The sequence below is a fragment of the Trachemys scripta genome, chromosome 4 (assembly GCF_013100865.1).
Source record: "Trachemys scripta elegans isolate TJP31775 chromosome 4, CAS_Tse_1.0, whole genome shotgun sequence".
Classification (NCBI taxonomy): Eukaryota; Metazoa; Chordata; order Testudines; family Emydidae; genus Trachemys; species Trachemys scripta.
Genome location: NC_048301.1, coordinates 140,941,842 through 140,962,197, shown reverse-complemented (window position 1 = coordinate 140,962,197; position 20,356 = coordinate 140,941,842). Strand labels below are relative to the sequence as shown.

General features: G+C 50.8%; 2 protein-coding genes across 2 annotated transcripts in view; both read right to left on the bottom strand.

The window, feature by feature from the left end:
• LOC117876293 (apoptosis-associated speck-like protein containing a CARD) overlaps nucleotides 1–5,780 on the bottom strand; it is a 17,473-nt gene extending 11,693 nt beyond the window's left edge. Inside the window, exon 1 of the mRNA XM_034768307.1 lies at nucleotides 5,673–5,780. The gene's annotated coding sequence lies outside the window, so the exon portion shown is untranslated. The remainder of the gene's footprint in view (nucleotides 1–5,672) is intronic.
• LOC117876243 (NACHT, LRR and PYD domains-containing protein 1-like) lies at nucleotides 5,682–20,356 on the bottom strand. Its single transcript, XM_034768197.1, has 13 exons — nucleotides 19,804–20,356; nucleotides 18,801–18,883; nucleotides 17,948–18,009; nucleotides 16,957–17,180; nucleotides 16,421–16,683; nucleotides 14,731–14,856; nucleotides 11,401–11,542; nucleotides 11,067–11,108; nucleotides 10,633–10,801; nucleotides 7,313–7,626; nucleotides 6,821–6,886; nucleotides 6,397–6,626; nucleotides 5,682–5,807 (listed from the first exon to the last, which is right to left on the bottom strand). Exons 1-13 carry the CDS (start codon nucleotides 20,294–20,296, stop codon nucleotides 5,781–5,783), a joined length of 2,241 nt encoding a protein of 746 aa, XP_034624088.1. The 5' UTR covers nucleotides 20,297–20,356; the 3' UTR covers nucleotides 5,682–5,780.

Here is a 20,356-nt window from a genome sequence, read left to right as displayed (position 1 = left end):
CCCAATCAGGCCTCAGCTGGCTCTATATAAGAGGCTGTGAGCCAAGAGCTTGGCAGTCTCTCTCTAGCTGTAGAGGGAGATGGACTTGGCTGCAGGGACCTGAGCAGGGCTGGGGAAAGGCAGAGGAGCTGGAAAGCCCCAGGCTGCGGCCTAGTGCTGAGAGTTTGCAGGATGGAACCGGGGTATAGAAATTGGCGGGGGGGACAACGCCATGCTATCGTAAATATCACAAATATGGGAGGTTTCTGATTTCACTGGGCTAAATCCTGACATCCACCTCGCTGTTCTTCCTCGCTCCTTGCTCAGGCAAAACTCCCATTGAGGTCAGTGGGGACCAGCTGGGAAATTCCCTCAGGATCAGGTCCAGAGGATTTAAACCACATTTCCCCGCCACTACGCAGGGTCCAGCTTTCACTTTCGTTTCTGTCTGATCTCACTGCTGAGCCCAGCTGGTCCACAGCCTGTTTGCTCTGTTACCTGCACCCCGCCCCTCGGCGATCTGCAAAGCTGGGTTTCCCTAACTGGCTGTTTATATATGTAACCCTTCTGCCCATCTAAGTTGGCAGCAACAAGGGCCGGGTTCTGTATCTAGGGGTTCCGCTTCAATAACGCAATGCAAAACCGGCTCGAGCCCCCACCCAGTGACCTGGGACAATTACATACCACTCCCTGGGTGCCTCTAAGAGGCAATACTTCCCCTCTCGCAAGCACGGAGTCTGAGTGTAACAGAAAATGTTTAATAACATGAGGTAAACGACATCAGCATTAAATTGGAAAAACACCACAACTAGAGTTCATAGACCAAACCATGAGCAAAGACCCACCCCAGCAAATTGGGCCGTGTCCTCTCCCGTTGGTTCTTGAAACCAGCGACCCAAGAATCACCAAAGTCCCAAAAGTCCGACAACCCCCCAAAGTCTCTGTCCCTGATCAGTGCAGCCCCAGAGTTCAAAAGGGGGGTGTGTGTGAGCAGGGTGTTAAGGGGCACCTTACGTGATCCGAGGCCAACCGGCTGCTTCTCCGTGGGGTTCCACCGCAGCCTTCACCACGAACTGCTCCACTCCACCCGCAGTCCCACTCCTGCCGCCCCACGAACTGCTCTGGCAGCTGCTCCGCTCCGCTCACCGACCTGTGAGCCGCTCCGCTCCGCTCCGCTCCGGCCGTCCCTTGGGCCGCTCCCACAAGGCTCTGTTCTGCTAGCTGCTCCTCCAGCCGCTCCACTCACCGACCTGTGAGTCGCTCAGCGCCACTCCAACCGTCCCACAAGGCTCCACTCTGCTAGCTGCTCCACCAGCCACTTAGCATTATAGCTTCAGGCTCCCCCACTAGTTAACACCACCTCAGTGATTTCAGCTCTTAGCAATTTCAGCTCATAGTAGGGGAGCCCCAGTGCTAGTGCACCACTGGCCCAAAATGAATTCAGCTCAGCAGTCTGTAATTAGACTTCTAATGGAACCAAAGTTAGCTCTGATATTCAACAGTGGAGAGAGGAGGTAATGCAATTGGTGTTTCAACCCCCTCAGAGAAGGGGCCCATACCATCAAGTACAAATACCTATCCCCATCCTCTCTCAATTCACTGGGTTTTGTAACCCATGCCCCTTGACAAGCAAATGCTACTTAGGTAATGGTGAATGACTCACTCAGTCCTTCTGTCATACACAGTTCCACTGGCCTTGATTCACAGAATCAGGGTAACAAAACTTTATTCTTCCTGCTCCAATAACAGAGAAACTGGGGATCCCACACCAGCCAAAGTAACCACTTTGAGTTGCTGTTGTTTCATGTCAGGCGAGTGGGTGTGCCTATGCAAACAAGATCAGCCCCTGGAGTTCTTTTCCACACTCGCCATAATTCACCACCAGATGTCAGGGTAGAGCTCATCCTGACTCTGCTTACATCTATATATATATTTTTTTCTAAAACGTCACCTATACCAACAGGAACAAGGATCCCAGCACTGACTGACTCGCTAACCCCAGTCAGGAACCTCCCCCTCCTCCCACCTCTCTCTGCCCCGGGGGAGTGGGGAGGAGAGAGAGTAGGGTGTCCACGAGCAGCCCCCGTCCCTTGCCCCTGTCCCCTGGGGTGCGCCACCCAGAGTAGGTCGGTGGAAGGTCCGAGGGTAGTGGCCTGAACTCCCTGGGCAGCTCTGGGGAAGGAGGAGCAGAGACTGGGTCAGAGAGGGGGTGTGGCTTTGTCCCCCCCACACACACTTCTACCGAGGTTCCTGTGCTCCTGATTTGATCCACCACCGTTTCCTCACTCTCTCTCTACACCCCTTTCCTGAAATCATCCCAATGCTTCCACTTGTCTTCCTGACTCCCCTAGCCTGCCAGCTGCTATAGACTGCCTGCCAATACCCTCCTGCCTCTAAAAATCACACAGGCTCCACTTCCTAGTTGCTGGGTGTCACCTGATCAAAAGCAGAAGTTAATTCTGACCTTGGAAATACAAAGTTTCCCCAAACAACCTTAACTCTGCACCTGCCCCTTCCCTCCCCCCTGCCACCCAAAAAACACAAAAAAGACCCCACCTTCCTTGTAAGACTGGGACATGTAATGCTTTTGATATCATTTGCACATAGAACATAGCCGTGAATGGGGAATTCCAGCTTGGTACTATGTTACTGCTGCATTGCACAGGTGTAGATGACAACACAAGGTGCAGGGCAGTGGAGAATCAAGCCTATTATTATTTAGATCACACCATAGGTGTGTATTTCGTGTATTTTCAAATTATTAAAAATTAATTTTTGAACATATTTCACTGGTTATTTTTTACATTTCCAAATACATGTTACTATAGTATTGCAACTTTTTTTTATGGAAGGGGCCCCCGAAATTGCTTTGCCCCACGCCCCCTGAATCCTCTGGGTGGCCCTGGGAACAGGATATATAAAATCTCAGCTCAGATTCGGTACAGTTTGCTATTTGATAGGGTTTCAGGCCTAGACAGTAACAACAGTAAGAGTCTTTATATCACAGTGGCTATCCCAAGGTGGAGCCAAACCCCAGTTAAAGTACATGATGCTAATAGTCTGGGAAACATGATAAACAATACCTATATGCAACATTATCCCACTGTGCACCTGGTAACTGAAACAGGTTTGGAAATTAACCAGGCTTGCGGCACCAAAAATAATGGGTGGTGACTATGTGAGTGCTATGCTACTAGAGACATTGATAATAAAAAAGGGGATTGGTACAAAAAGAATTGGTCAATGAGGCGGTACAAATAAAAGATGTGGTTTGCGCGTTGGGATATAAAATTTCACCATGCACGGACAAAATTGTCCTGGGGATACTACAGGCATTTTTTGTGTACGGGTAACCAGCACAGTCCAGATTGGAGCTTATGATTTCTGGCCAACAAGTGGTGTGAGCACTCTGTCAACTCACCGCTCCTTCTAGGTGACATAGATGATTTATTGGTCAAATTGGTCGTTGCCCCCTCCACACACACACACACACACACACACACACACACACACACACACACACACTTGTGCAATTACCATTGGATAGGCATGATTTGGTAACAAGAACCAAAGAAGCTTTAGCTAATCTAACCCAACAGCAAATCAAAGAACTACCAAGTGTACAAGTGGAAACACCCTGGTGGGCAGTTCTAGAGGCTGTTTCCCTGCACCCAATAGTTAGAACACTCAGCCTGCTGTTCATGGTAATACAGGCAATTACTGTAATTGCCCTAATGGGAATGTGTTGCTAGCCGCAGGCAGGTCTACACTACCGCTTAAATTGATGCAACTTACTTAGCTCATGGGTGTGAAAAAGACACCGCCCTGAGCAACACAAGTTACTGTGTCCATACTAGTGCTATGTTGGTGGGAGACGCTTTCCCGCTGACCTAGCCTAATTATGCTGATGGAAGAGCACTCTCTCGTCATCATAGTGCGTCTTCACCAGATGTGCCAAAGCTGCGCCAATGTAGCACTTCTAGTGTAGACCAAGTATCAGAGGGGTAGCCGTGTTAGTCTGTATCCACAAAAACAATGAGAGGTTTCAGAGTAAAACAATGAGGAGTCCGGTGGTAAACTTAACACCATTAATTTGGGTTTGAATAAGGACTGGGAGTGGCTGGCTCACTACAAAAGCAATTTTCCCTCTCTTAGTATTGACACCTCCTCATTAGTTATTGGGAGTGGACCACATCCACCCTGACTGAATTGGCCTTCAACACTGGTTCTCCACTTGTAAGGTAACTCCCTTCTCTTCGTGTGCCAATATATTTATGCCTGTATCTGCAATTTTCACTCCATGCATCTGAAGAAGTGGGTTTCTTACCTATGAAAGCTTATGCCCAAATAAATCTGTTAGTCTTTAAGGTGCCACTGGACTCCATGTTGTTTTCATGAATACCTAGTGTCTAATACTTCTTAGGAGTGTCTGTGTTTTAGCAACACCAGCCATATTCTTAGCAAGTTCATGTACCCGACTGTGAACGTGTGAGGTGGCATTTGCTTTAGAGCAGGGCCTGACTCTTGCTCATAACCTCACTCTTGCTGATTTTGGTTCAGGCCTTATGTCTTGAACCAGGCCATGTGTTTCAGGCTCACTCTCTTCTTTAGATGCATGGAGTGAAAATTACAGATGCAGGCATTATATACTGACACATGAAGAGAAGGGAGTTACCTCATTCATGTAAACACAGTCCAGAAGGGTAGTACCCGATACAAAGTTGTGGTATAAACACACTCCCTGAAAATGGTACAGGGACACACTGACCCTCCTGAAGAGAAGGTCAGGATGGCAGGATAACGGATGGGGATGTTTTGATTGAACCAACAGGTACAAGGTGTAAGGTGGTCATTAACCACGTCAGAAAGTTACTAGGTAACTTGTTTGTATCTGTATAAAAGAGGGGTCACAGAAGGAGTGTCTTTGTCCAGCTGAGGGGACAGTGGAAAGTCCTACCACTGCCTGAGCTGAGTCTGTTGTCACGGACATCCATGTATTAGTGGCCCTGTAGAGTCTGCCAGGTGCTAGTTCCATGCCTTATTGGCAATAAACCTGGCCACACGCCTTCGCCACTGAACCGAGTCTGAGGTCTTTCTGGGACTGAGATCTGCTGTGCCGGCGATCTGGCCAGAGCCAAAAAAGCACACAGGGAGAACACATGCATGCAGCCAACGGACAACACTAGGCTCAGCGTTGTGCTGCCTGATTCAGGAGCCTAAACCGCTGACGTGGGCTGGGAGGCATGCTCCCAGCCGCAGTGCAGACATACTGCTGGTTCCTCACTTTCCAAGTGAACTACGTCGAGTTCTGTTTAATCGGCTTCCGTGACCGATAAACCCTCCCCCACAGAATGTCCCGAGGGCGTCGGAGGCGGGGAGGAGGTGGAAGGCCCAGGGAACTCCCAGAGCACGCGCCGTGTTCCGGCTTGAGGCAGGTGCCCTTACACAGCAGAGAATGGAGATGGTGCTGCTGGTGACATTGCTGAGGAAGGTGAGCAGGGAACTGGGGCCTTTGATGGAATCTCCACCCAAGTTCAGCCTGAGGCGAGGCCGGGGGGAGGGGCACGGATGGAGCCCCCCTGTCGGAGACCCAGCTATGACGACGGTAAGGGATGTGCATAGTGGGGTGGATAAAGACCAGACAAGCACTGATTGACAGGTTGAAGGACCAGAACTGGATTCCGGAGGCTCACCACAATGGATCCTGGGTGAAGAGGGAGAAGAACCAGAGCTGGACTCCCGAGTGCCATGGAATGGACTCTAGGCACAGCCGCTCCAGGAGGAGGGACGGCTTATTGCGTTCATTTCCCCTCGAGCTCTTCAATGAGGAATTATTCCAGCTTAGTACTAATGTGGATACGAGAACGAATGGATATAAACTGGCCGTGGGGAGGTTCAGGCTTGAAATTAGACGCAGGTTTCTGACCGTCAGAGGGGTGAAATATTGGAACGGCCTTCCGAGGGAAACGGTGGGGGCGACGGACCTGTCTGGTTTTAAGATTAAGTTAGATAAATTTATGGAGGGAATGGTTTAATGGTAAAACATAGTAGTCAAGGAAAACCAAGAAATGGTAGGTAAATTGTATAATGGCTGACAGGGGTCAGGCTGGAGACTCTTGCCTATATGCTCGGGGTCTTACTGATCGCCATATTTGGGGTCGGGAAGGAATTTTCCTCCAGGGCAGATTGGCTGAGCCTCTGGAGGTTTTTCGCCTTCCTCCGCAGCATGGGGCAGGGATCTCTAGCAGGAGGGTTTCTGCCAATTGAAGTCACCTAAAACAGGATTGGGGACTTCAACAGCAGAGTCCAGGGAAGGGGTAGGGACGGTTTTATGGCCTGCAGCATGCAGGGGGTCAGACCAGATGATCATAATGGTCCCTTCTGACCTTAAAGTCTATGAGTCTATGAGTCTATGAGGAACTTGTGCTTGGCCTTCAGCACCTGGTAGAGCCGGTCCTTGCAGCCCCGGTTCCAGCTCGGCATGAGCTCATACAGCTTCCGCATCTTCTCCAGGTTGCTTCTCTCAGCTCGGATGCTCTGGTACTGCTCGTTATCCAGCACGGTGCCACACAGCATGTCCAGGACCCCATCCACCATAGAGACCCGTTGAATCAGCTCTGCTCGGTGCCGATCCACAAAATGTCCCCCTGCGGAGGAGACACCAGAAGGCACTGAATTGATACAGCGTCTCATGCTATTTGCTTCCTTGGAGTGCCTAAGCTCCAACCAGGATGCATGGGAACCCCTCCTCCATCTCTCCCCTGCCTTTCCCTGCTTCTTCTCCCCAAGGGGTTTGCCTGTTATAATCCAGAGATGTTGCACCTTGAGCCCCATATCTCACCTTCAGCACTGACTGGGCCTCCTGTCTGTGCTCTGGGCCTGGGGATAGCCACATCTGCTTGGAAGCCTGTAGGAGGAGACCAGAAGAAGCCATTACAAAAACCAATGATGCCTTTTGGGCTTGTAAGGAAATTACAAAGGAGGGGACCCACCAGCTTTCTGCAGTCCCTACAGCGGCTTCCCTCTCTGCCGTTTCAACATTCTACCACTTGAGGGCGCTGTTTCTGCAGGAAACGGGCTACCAGGGACTGCAGCAACCCAGAGAGGGGCCTTTATTTCCCACGCATCCTTCACCATGCTACGTTGTTCCGGCAAAACGGTAGGTCTTAATAAGCCTTAACTCAAGCCCTTAGTGTCCTGACTCAGGTTCTCTGAGATCAATGGGAAGTTTGTCCTCTCAAGGGCAGAGCACTGGAAACTGGATCTGGCCCAGATCAAAACCCATGTTATTTTTAACTTAATAAAAAATGTAAGTGACACTGATGAATCTCACCGGTTTGTAACCCCATGATGATAGGCTCCAGGGCAGGGAAGGTGAAGCACAGGTTACTCAGACAGTCCAGGAACAGGTGATGGGCCTGGTCCCCCTTGGCCAGCACCATATCAATCAATGTTGCGACCCTGATCTCTGGATCCTCCAGCCGGTTCAGGGCGAGGTACTCTCCCTGCGTGAGGAGGAGGTGGGTGTCGGCAGCACTGACCACGGCCTCTGCATCACTCTGGAGGATTGTCATTAACTCGCTTCTCAGCCGCTGGATCACTTCCCAGGAGCCCCCACTCGACACCTTTGCTGACCAGTCACAGTGCCTGGAATGGAATGGAAATACATCTGTACAAGAAGACAGTTGCAAGTGTGGTAGTTCCCTGCAGATATGCTGGTATCTAGGGATTTAATCACATAACGAGTCATTAGCCATGAAGTGAGGTCAGGAATTTAACACGATTCACTAAGGGACTGGCCTTTTAGATAGATAACAAGAATATCCAGAGAGACAAGATGAGCAAAGTAATATCTTTAATTCGACCAACTTCTGTTGGTAAAAAAGACAAGCTTTCGAGCCGTAGAGAGCTCTTCAGGTCTTGTGAAGCTGAAGGCTTGTCTCTTTCACCAACAGAAGTTGGTCCAATAAAATATATTGCCTCACCCACCTTGTCTCTCTCATATCCTGGGACCAACAGGGCTACACCACCACTGAAATCAAGAATATCCAGTTATCATAACTGAGAACAATTTTGGAAGGGACACCAAACCCTGTGCGTCAGGACTTAAGCTGATCTCTCACTATTACAGACCAGGATGAGACGGAAGGTCATGAGTAGATTACTCCGCATCTATTATTGTGGGTTCTTATGCTTTCCTTTGAAGCATCTGGCACCAACATGCTCAGAGACAGGACACTGGACTATATGGACCTCAAGTCTGATCCATTCTGGCAATTCCTATGTGGTGGAAAAAATTCACTGTTTTTTTTAAATCTGACCTTAATATTTAAATTTTCCAGCTTTCCAAGAGAAATTTTACTTTTAGATTCTATGCTCATTCAGGGTTTCTACCCATCAAGAAATTGATAAATATTCATTCATAGATTCTAAGGCCAGCAAGAACCCTAATCAAGATCATCTAATCTGACCCCTGAATAACACAGGATTAATTCCCATTTGAACTAGAGTGTTTTGACCCTCTTACACTCTATCTATCTAAGGTACTTATCTGGCACCACCTCCATAGTATCTGAGTGCCTTATAATCTTCAATGTATTTATCCCCAGTGGCGCAGGGCAGGGCTAATTATCCCCATTGAACAGATGGGGAACTGAGGCACACAGAGGCTAAGTGATTGGCCCAAGGTCATGCAGAAAGTCTGGCAGAGTAGGAAATTGAGCCTGGCTCCTTCCTTGCCATCCGTGCACTGTGGCTGGGCACTGACACTAGACAAATGCAAATGGGAAGCGAAGTGCAATGTTTTCTAACAGGAAAGGGAATTCACTCTTGGACCCTTATGTAGATGGTCAGCTGCTCTTTGGGAAAGGAAGATGTTCCAGATTTGTACAATCCTGAGTGCACTGGGCTCCTGGTCCGTAACCAGATGATCAGGAACGTTTTGACAAAATGTTTTTTTTAATTGAAAAGTGCTGATGTGACAGATCTGGCAATTTCCTGCACTATCTTTGGGAGAGTTTACTGGTCTAAGTTTATGTGGCATTGTGGACCAGAGAATGTATGTAATTCCATGGGTGAGGCTAACCACAGCCCTGCCAGGAACTAAGAACAGTGTGTGTGTTGGGGGGGCAGGGGAGGGGGGAGATTAGGCAAATTTTATCAGGTTGAAACATCTCCAGTGAGGCACCAGCACCTGGCGAGACTGGCATAGACTATTTCAGACTGGATTCTCCAGAGACCAACAGACAAAGAAAGGACTGTTGGATAAATAGCCTGAGTTCAAACTGACTCAGGACCTTCTTCCTGATCCAGCAAACAGACAGGACCTTCAGTCCAAGGGGGCCCCAATCCTTCCTGGGAGAGGTTGGAAGGATTTCGGCCTACTGAGGCCCCATAAGACTGATGGGTAACTTCTGGGAAGCTTGTAGCCTGCATATAGGAACTCGGATTGATTTTAATATGTCGGTGCAGTAATGCTTTCACCTTAAGAATAAATGTGCTTGCTTATAAAGGGCTGTGTAGTAACTTATAACTGCTGGCAATTACGTTGTTCATAGCCTCTGAGGAGAAAGCAAAGCACAGAAGCTGGCCTGTTTAGGTAGCCAGGCTTGCTGGGAATATCACAGTGTGGGCAGGGAACTGTGCAGCCTGGAAAAATCCTGCTCAAGAGGGAGAGAGACACGGGTCTCTGCCCAAGAAGGTGATGGCTGGGGAGCCGGGAGCCTAGGGCGGGTGCCCTTAAGGGACCATGTTGGGGGGGGGGGGGAATATAGATGCAGTTGCCCTGAACTGTGACAGCCACATCTTTGAAACTGAAACTTTTTGCGGGAACATTTTTGAATGACTTTTAGTGACTCGAAAAAAAATGTCAATGAAAAGTGTTGAAATTGTTGAAACATTTTGTGTCAACATTTTTTAAAAGAAAAACATTCTGGTTTTCTGGTTCAACATGACATTTCAGGTTGAAACTGAAGATTAGATAGATAGATAGGGTGTAGGAGGATAGCTAGCTAGAGTCACAATTGAAACAAAGCATTCTGGTTGACCTGACCAGTATTTTTTTTTCAGATTTCCGGTTCTTGAAAATTTTCAAGACTTTTCATCCTGATTTGGAATGGGGAAATTTGCTGCTATCTTGACATTTTTTACAAGATGGGAAAACCATTTCCCACCCAGCTAGACTCCAAAAAGACACATAACAGGTTTGCCCAGCACCTCATGCTATGTGGGGTGGGCCATGGCTGAGCTCCTAGGTCCAACCACAACACCAGTTACAATTGGGGCCAGTCTCTATGGGCTGTGGTGGATTCTCCAGCACCTGGAATCTTTACACCTATCTCTGTAGTCTCTTACAAGCTCTCACTCAAACACTGGAGTTGTAGGGCTGGATGCGGAATCACCGGCTGAGATCCTGTTGGAGGTCAGACGAGAGCAGAATGGTTCCTTCTGGCCTATAAATGTAAAAATGCGGAGAGAAGGGTTTCTAAGGGAGCCATCACCTTTCCCAGGGATAATAACTTCATCACGGGAGCAGCAGCTCTGTGGTTTCATAGATAAGGCCAGAAGGAACTATTCTGATCATCTAGTTGGACCTCCTGCATAGCCCAGTTTTGGGTGTCAATTTCACCCTCGTCTCAGCTGCTCATCGCTCACTCGTTAGCCACTGTCCTGAGTGTAGCGCTGCTGCCTGGCTCTCCCTCTGCTTCCTCATCCACAGGCCTTGCCGGTGAGCTCCAGGCAGCTGCAGGCGACAGTCTGAGCTCTCTCTGGCCGCATAGTCCAATAAACCCTTGTTTCAGTTCAGGGAGCAGTTTCCGAAGCCCTGGAAAACCAAGGGTTAAACTTAATGTGACTAGTTAGGAGATCTGTCGTTTAAATGAGGTTTCTAAGCTCCCCCTCTAATAGGCTCTGGGAAGGGAGTGGGGTCTAGTGGTTTAGAGTGAGCGGGCTGGGAGTCAGGATTCCTGGGTTCTACCCCTGGATCTGGGAGGGAAATGGGGTGTGGTGGGTTAGAATAGGGGGATTCCCCGATTCTCTTCCCACTTTTGCCACTGATTCACCCATGGGTCTTTCCCAGAAGAACTGACCCTTGAACTTTTCAGAGGAGGAACCCGAAAGCATCACGTCCTCTAGGAGAGAAACAAAGATAAGGTCAGTCAGCCTGTTCATCAAAATCATTTCCCATTTATATGAGACACTTTACATCACAGTGAGCACTTTCAGGTCTGAATGGCTACATATGATGGTGCAGAGAGCCCCAGTGATTGGAGTAAGGGCCTTACAGCTGGAATACCCCACCCATTGAAAGAATACTCTGTTATTTATCATTTGTGTCACCATAGCACCTAAAGGCCGAGTCAGGGTTCAGGACCCCATTGTGCTTCACGTTGTATAAACACAGACCAAAACGACGGTCCCCACCTGGTCTCACCAAGACCTTCCAGACAACTTCCCCGTAGCGTTTCATCAGTACGATGAGTTTGAGTCCCTCCCTCATGTCCTTGGTGTAGATTTCCATGAACGGCTGCTGGTCCTCTGGACTCATGTAGCGAAAGTCCACTTCCTGGTATAGAGACAAGAAATTCCTGTAGGGGAGACCCCACCTGAGTCTGGTGTCCTGGTTCCTTGGACAAAAGCCCAAGCAGGCAGTGACCTTTTGCAGATTGTCTTAACGAGGCCCCTCTTCCCTGTCCCAAAACCCAGCCCTCTGCCTTCTGGGCACATCTATGCTGCTGAGTGAATTCAGATGACTGGCACCTGGGTCTGAACACAAGGTTAACCTAGCCTGGATGTGAGCTGCCACACTGCAATGCCCCACCCAGCTCCGACTCCTGGCTTCTGACTCCGGCTCTGACCTTGGTGGCTGATTTTCTGCTCCGACCACTCAGCCTGACTCCTGCCCCAAGCACTGGGCCTGGCCACCCTCTGGCACCGAGTGGGGTGCTTTTGGAGAACAAGCCGGTGGTGGAAATCTGATGTACAAGGGAAGTTAAAAAGAAAGAACTGTTCGAGAGTTTGAGGAAGCAGCTTGTGATAATGAGACCATCAAAACTGCAAATGCAAAAAAAAGGAGGCTAAAAGGGCAGTTGCTAAATCAAGAATAAACGCTGAAGAGGAATTTTGCAGAAAACCGGAGGAAGAGGATGGCAGGAAATTGGGTTTGGGGTTGGTAAAAAAGAGGAACAATGTAACACAAGATGTGAAGAAATCTTTGATGGGATCTGTGAGGTGATGACCCCTAAAGAGGTACTGGAGCTATTTCCAAAGGCTGTTACATGAGAAGAGGTTGCTGGGAGGGCAAGCACTGCCAGCAGCTATGGGCAAGCTTCAGAGGGTATCAATCTCTGTAGAGGAGATAGAAGCAGCACTGCATAAGGTGGACAACGGTAAAGCAGCTGGTGAAGAGGAGATAACTATTGATATGATCAAGGCAGCTGGAGGTACTGGAGTCAAGTGGCTTCATAGATTACTCTGTGATTACTGGGAACAAGCTAGGATACCAGATGACTGGAGAATGGGATTGATTGTGCCTTTGTGTAACCATCCAAGGGTGTAGAACCCAAGGGCTGCACAGACTCCCTGCTGCTGCCGTGTCGAACCTGGGTCTTGTCTGCCTCCTACAATCAGCATCCAACCCTCTTCCTGACTGCTCCCATCCTGCCTCACCCCTACCCTTGTTCCTACCTACCACCTTGCTCCTTCTCCATAGAATCATAGAAGATCAGGGTTGGAAGAGACCTCAGGAGGTCATCTAGTCCAACCCCCTGCTCAAAGCAGGACCAATCCCCAACTAAATCATCCCAGCCAGGGCTTTGTCAAGCCGGGCCTTAAAAACCTCTAAGGAAGGAGATTCCACCACCTCCCTAGGTAACCCATTCCTGTGCTTCACCACCCTCCTAGTGAAATAGTGTTTCCTAATATCCAACCTAGACCTCCCCCACTGCAACTTGAGACCATTGCTTCTTATTCCATGCCTGACCCTTGCCTCTCCTTTGGTTCCTGCCCTTACACCTCGCTCCTGGCCATGAACTACCATTCCTGGCTCTGATCCCCAGCTCTGACTTCTGACTCCCTCCCTAGATTGACCCTTGGCTCTGACCCCCGCTTCTGTTCCCTCATCTGGATGCTGCATCCACCCACTAGACCTGACTCCCACTCTGACCAGCAGGCCAGACTGCCTACGTCTCTATTCCCAATACTTCGGAAGGGTATGGGTGAGGCACATAATCCAAAATCTACTACAGCATCACCCTGCTAAATCAACCTCTCAAAGTCCATGAAAGAGATTTGGAGGCAAGGTTGAGGTGGAAGGTGGAGGAAAATATAGAAGAGGAGCCGCGTGGCTTTAGAAAGGGAAGGAGATGCAACATTTGCAATGAGACAGACGTCTGAAAGAACGGTAACTAGAGGTCATAATTGCGACGTAAAATGTATTGGTCTTGAAAAGCAGGACGTGGTTCCACGGGAGATGGTGTTTGGAGTATTGAGCTGGATGGGAGAGGGACCTCAAAAAGCAGAGTACTAGGGGAGCTGTAGGGAGGGTCAGGAGCTAAGGTGGTAACTCAGAGTTTTGGTGTGTGATTGAGACAAGGCAGGGCACTGGGTCCACTTCTCTCCATTCTAGTTGTGGAGTTAATCAGTAGGAGAACCAAGCTTGTGTAGACACAAAGAAAACGAACGTATGCTAACAACCTGGCCCTTCTCGCTGACAGCAAATCGGAATTGGTAAATATGGTATCAGGATGGGCATTGGTGTTTGAAGACCCTAGTTTGAAGGTAAACACAAAGAAAACTGAAATTACTCAGGGAAGGTGGAAGCAAGAGCTGTTGATTGAAGTTTCAGGGGAGAAGCTGAATCAGAAGAGTTTGTGTACGTGGGAAGGACACTTACTGCCATTGGAGAGCGATCTCAAGCTTTGAAAAGAAGAACCCAGTGTGCATGGGCAGCAGTGAAAAAAGTGGCAGGAACACTGTGGGACCAGCAGTGATGTAACAAATGCAGAGGAAAAGTGTATTCTGCGTGAGTTTGTCCCTACCTGCTCTATGGTTTGGAAATGGTGGATCTTATGGAGATGGAGGACAAGAAGATAGAGGTAGTAGAAAATAATACACTGAGGACAATGGGAGCCAAGTGGAGGGTAGACAGGGTGCACATGGAAGAAATAAGGAGGAAGATGAATTTGGGACTCTCAGCGATAGGCCGCAGAGCACACGTTTCAGGTAGGTTGGACATGTGATAAGAATGGGAGAAGAACAACTAGCAAAGAAAGCATGTTAGGAAGAGGACAGCAAGAAAAGACAAGGGAGGCTGAGGATAGCTGGAAAGACTCTGTCTAGAGACATCTGAAGAGAAAAGGAGTGGAACTCCATGACCTGCAAGCCCGTGCCATGCAAAGAGTGCCGAAGAATTTCCCTGTGTAAACGGGAAAAGGAGTCAGGAAGGGACGTGTGAATTTATTATAATAATATAATATAAATTGTTAAATGAAAAACATTTCAAAATGAAAAATCAAAATCAAATGTTCTGATGTTCTAGAAAAGAATCATTGCAACGATATGTAATTGATATGGACATATTCCCAATTTCGTCCAGTCAGCATCCGCCGATGGAACACTGCTCCACTAGAACATTTTCAACCAGCTGTAACAAGGAGGGATCTGGGTGAGATCTAACAACATGCTCTTGTTAAGTCTATTAATCCTCCAGGCAGTGGTTTTCATTCTTTAGACTTATAGCTAAATGTCACTCACCTTGGGGGTTACCTCTAAGTCCAATGAACTGGACACAGTGTAACAAGAGCCGAAGTAGAGGGGCTTCGTCTGAGGGGGCTTGAGCACCTGTATGGACTGGTGCTTTTTCTCCTCTTCATTCACTGCCTATAAGAGTTCAAATACAGGTGTTTCCAGGAGATACTGGCCAACAGAAAAAATATGGGAAAAGGCCCAATTCTTTCCTCCATGCTCCCACTGGACTGGGAAGTCCTGCATCACCCCACACAGCAGAAAGGTGCTTGTCACCAAACCAGGGAAGATGGTATCCAGATGCCAGCACTCAAGGTCTCTGCATATGCTGGGCAAGGATTGTGGTTCTTAAGAGCTGGATTTTACGAACACAAGGGGATCTAAGAAGACCCATGAGGCAACCAAGTCACGGACCCTCCTTCACCCTCAAAGATGAAGGGTGAGAGAGAATCTCCTGATGGAATTGCAGCGGGTCCTGGAAATGGCTGCAAAGACCATCTAGCAACATAGGACTTGGGTATTGTTCACCCTCGAAGATCAGAGGGATCCTGGAGGACTGAATACAGGAAAGGATTTTCCTGAGTTCCTAAGGGATTTAAGAGGCTACATCCCATTGACTTCATACGGGAGCAAGACACCTAACAGAGAAGGCTAAAATGTTGGGGGTTCCGTTTGCGAAAAGTTTCGGTATTTCAGAATTTGGTTTCATTCCAAATCAGCTCGAACCCAAATTCACTGAAAAGCTTTGTGAAGGAACAAACCCTCCAAATGTTCCCAAAATGTGTGCAATTGACATTCTTGTCGGTTTCACCACTGCTGTGGCTGAATGGAAACCTGCTGGTGTTTGGATGAACGAGTCAAGGAATCTGTGATGGACGCCGGGAAACACTGCACTCTGCTGAACTGGTATCGTTTGACAAAAGTAAACGGTGTCGGAAAATTTCCAACCAGTTCTAGTGCCTAATCCACTTACGCCATTCTGAAAATCCCGAGATGAGTGCTTCTAAGTCACTTGGGCACTTTGAAATCCCCACCCACAATTTTCAGGCTCACAGGGTCTCAGGAATTCGGGGCCTGCAGCAGATCCAGTCTGCAGACGACCTAACGAGCACAGCTGGCCTGAGCAGGCTGCTGGATTGGCTACACCGCCTGATTGGCGGGAAGAGTCAGCAGACCGGCGCTGAAGCCCAGCAGCAGTTCAGTGGCTGCTCAAAGCGTTTCCTGAAGGCTGCAATAGCTCCGTTGCCTGCTTGTTCCCAGCCCTGCTCTGGCAGTGCCTCCAGCTTTACCCCATTCCAGGTAACTCGGTCCTAATCTGCAGCTGCGATTTCTGAATTCAGCTCTGGCCCAGGCTCTGGCATGTGGCCTCTGACTCCAGTTCGGACCTGAGCGCCGACGCCTGATTCCTGACTCCAGCTTTGACCCCTGGTTCCGAGTCCTGGCTATCACTAACCACTAGGCCTGACTCCTGCTCTAACCACTAGGCCTGACCGCTCACAACCCGGTCACTGACACAGTGGACAGATAACATGGTCAGGAAGCTGGACTCCCTCTGGGTTTGAATCAGCTGAGAGCTCCAGATGTCTGTTTAGCTGCCCCACAAGAGCAGCCTGCCCCGCTGGGAGTTCTCGCTCCCTGGGGGCCCTGCCATGGCTGGTGGCTCTGGCTCCCCCTAGGTGTGTGGTCGGTTCCCGGTTACCTGGATGAGCGAGCGGTCGTTGGGAATCAGGTAGAGGTGGAGGGTGATGGCTGCAGCCTTGACTACCTGGTAGATCAGCACCACGGAGTGGATGGGTATGAACGGAAACACGGCGTAGATGGGTTTCCAGAGCACCCCGATGAAGGAGAAGCTGGGGTTCTCCAGCACGGCGTGGAACGGCCTCACCTGTGTTGGCTCCTCCAGAGTCATCCTCCCGTCAGTGAAGTGAGCGATTCGCATCTGGGGCAGAACAGCATCTCTGCCTATCACAGGAGGAAAAGGAGGCTCCAATTTGCTTCACCGCTTCCTCACACATACAGAGAGCAGAGCAGAGCGTGGGAGTCAGGACTCCTGGGTTCCATCCCTGACTCTGGGAGGGTTATAACTAAAGGTATCTAGATACACAGATGGAGAGATCACAGTGTCCTGTGTCTGCACTGAGCTCTGTCTCCAGCTCCTTCGTGTCTGTGTCTGCCATGGGGATCGCAGCTGTCAGTCAAAGCTTAGACCCCACTTACTGCTCTTGAGTGCTGTACCTCTGAGACACAGGATGTGCGGGAGGTGAACGGCTGCCACGGCCCCTGCTGGTTCCACCCGGATGTTGAACAAAGGGCCGGCCACCATCCATTGCTGCTTCTCAGATGTGCTCAGATGCCGATCCCAGGAGTCGTATCTGTACTGGATGGTCACAGCTGCCCTCACCTCGAACCCCAGTTCGGTTTCAGAGCAACGGAAGGAGCCTGCCCCGGGGAGGTGAACCCTGCATGGTGCAGGGAGAGGGGGAATTAATCAGTGTGAGATGGAACTCGCCAACCTCCTGCTCCCACTGACACCAGCTGGAGTCAGGTCTGTTAATCCCCATTGTTTGTGTGGGCCTTGATCAGATCAGAACTGAGTCCCCATTGTGCCGGTCGTCACACAAACCCCAACCGAGATCAGGGCCCCATTGTGCCAGGCGCTGCACAGACCCCGGCTGAGATCAGGGCCCTCTGGTGCCAGGCGCTGCACAAACACATCACAAGGGACAGTCCTTGCCCCAAAGAGTGAATAGTTCTCCTCATTTTACAGATGGGGACCCGAGGCCCGGGGTGGATTAAATCAGTGGTTCTCAACCTGGGGCTCCCTGGGGGGCGTTTCAGGAGCTCTGCCAAACTAAACCAGAGAGCAGGGCTGGCGTTAGACTCGCCGGGGACTGGGGCTGAAGCTGAAGTCTGAGTCCTGCTGCCCAGGGCTGAAGCCGAATCCTGAGCAACTTAGCTTTGCGGGGCCCCCTGTGGTGTGGGACCCCGGGCAATTGCCCTGGTGGCTACCCCCTAACAGCTGTTGTGGCCCAGGTGGGCCCTGGAGTTTTAAAGCACATTGCGGGGGCCTCCGAAAGAAAGAAAAAGGTTGAGAACGCCTGGATTAAATGATTGGCCCGAGGGGTCAGGGAGTCGGTGACACAGGCAAGAATTAAACTCCAGTCTCCTACGTCCCAGTCTAGTGTCTTACCGAGAAGGCTCCAGGTTCACCCCAGCAGGCTCTTACCTGTAGGATCTGGGCTTCCCCTCGGACTCCAGCACAAGCTGTGGCTTCACTTCTGACAGGTCCTAAGACACAGGAACAGGTGTTAAGGTGGCTTTGAGGAGGGAACCCAGGTGGCTGTGGGCAAGTGTTCAGCTGGGGGCTGTTTCCCTGGCCTGAGACCCTGCCAGTGTGGCTGGCAGAATGGACTCCTGACCAGCCGGATACCAGCCCCACAGTCAGCCATTGCCCTGGGAGAGGGGTTCCCAGGTGACAGAGACCCCCCACCCGCCCCGATCTCGGAGCCAGGAGCTCAGGGGGAGAGTTCTGCAAACCATTGCTCTTGTTCAGTTGGCTAAAGAAGGTACTTAATTTCAGCTGGGAATAGAACCCAGGAGTCCTGACTCCCAGCTCCCACCCTCATCTCCTAGACCCCACTCCCCTCCCAGAGCCAGAGCTTGAACCCTGGAGTCCCGACTCCCAGACCCCTCCATGCTCTAACCCATAGACCCCATTCCCCTCCCAGAGCTGTGAATAGAGCCCAGGAGTCCTGACTCCCGTTTTAACCCACTAGATCCTGAAATAGGAGGGTGACGGAAGAGGTGGGAGTTACCCATGTGGAGATATGGAGAAGGAATGAGTACCAAGGTGAGAATTGTTAAAGTGCTTTGAAATCAGTGAATGAAGGAGCCACGCCGGTGTGGATTTCCTCTCTCCCGCAAACACCCTAGTATCCGAGCAGTTTCTGATCCCACTGATTGGTCTTGTTTCCCCTCTCCAGACTGCACTGCACCAACCCAGCTGGGTAACTGCCTCTGAACAGCCAGCTGGAGGCACTAGAATACCCCAGCAGGGAGTGTGAGGGCCTCATCCCTACCTCCTCTGTCACACACCACGTGCATTTCTCCTGCTTCCCCGAGGGGTCCGTGGCGAGGTCCTCCCCGCCGGGTCCATCTCCTGCTGCAGAGAGGAAACACCACTCCAGCTCGGCACAGCCCCGGGCCCAGCTCAGTGGGGTCATCGGCCGGGCTGCCGTGGGACTGCTCTGCTAGCTGACGCCATGGCAAAGGAGCAGCCTGAGCGGCTATGGTACAGCTTGACCCACAGCGCCTCCATGGGGCAAGATTTCCAGTTTATACAATAGAACAGGCTGGGACTGGAGGGGACAGGCACGCAGTGCTCCTGCCCTGGTCCCTACAGCGCCCCCTGCTGGCAGAATCCGGACTTGGACCCAGCATAGCCAGAGCGCCCCCTCAGCCAGAGCTCCTGCCCTGGTCCCTACAGCGCCCCCTGCTGGCAGAGGCCGGACTTGGAGACGGCATAACCAGGAGCGCCCCCTCAGCCAGAGCTCCTGCCGTGATCCCTACAGCACCCCCTGCTGGCAAAGGCCAGGGTTGGATTGGCCAAGAGCTATCCTCAGCCAGCACTCCTGCCCTGCTCCCTGCTGGGAGAGCCAGGAGTTAAAAACACCGTCAATCTCTTGCGGCCTGATCCAAAGCCAGTCAAAGTCAGTGGCCCAAATCCCCCATTAATCTGATCTCTAGCCAATTCACCGTCTCCGTGGCTGGGATTCTTCTGTGCTGCACAGAAAAGCCCCAGCAAACAACAGAGAGTTTGCATGAAATATAAAAAGGGGAACCATAGTTTGCAGACAGCCGTGAATCTGGGTCTGGAGTATGGGGAAATTTCCACTTTCAGAAGAGAAACAACAGCAAAATCTACATCGCACGGGTCAGAAAAGCCAAGCGCAGGGAAAGGGGTTAAAGCAAGACAGGATGGGATTGGCACCAGCTGCAAACAGCTGGTGCCTCCATCACTCCCAGTTAGCGAGGGGGGAAAGGCCTTTCCAGAGCTGGGATGTGGGGGCAGATCTCCCTTACCGATCCCGGTGGCCTCAGCCAGTCGCTCGGCCAGGGGTCCCTGGCTCACGGCTCTCAGCATCTCCTGGGTCATCAACACAGCATGGCCTTCTCCGTAGGTGCTCACCAGCTCCTCAATCATCTCCACGACCTCTGCTCTCTCCTGCCCTCCCCAGAGGTTGGCCGTAGGGCCCCCCTGTGGATGGGTCTTGGCCGCTCTCTCCCGGATCCTCCTGAGATCCTCCTCGCCCAAGCTTCCCACGGTTCGCGCCTGCATCTCTTGCACTCCGCAGAGGGCCAGTCTCTGCTCCCTGCATCGCTCCTCGTAAGTCTCCAGTGCCTCGGCCAGTCCCCCTGCCAGCTCCCCCCGTCTGATGGCCCGGAGCACTTCCCCAGCCGTCTCCAAGCCACAGCGCACCCCGTAGTGGTTGATCAGCTCCGCGGCGACCTCTGCAGGCTTCGCTCTCTCCAGCCGGCCCCAGGGGATGGGGTTGTAGCCCCCTTTCTGCCCCATGTCGGCCAGCTTGACCTTGAACCTCCCAAGCTCGTCCTCCCCCAGCTCATTCAAGGTGCA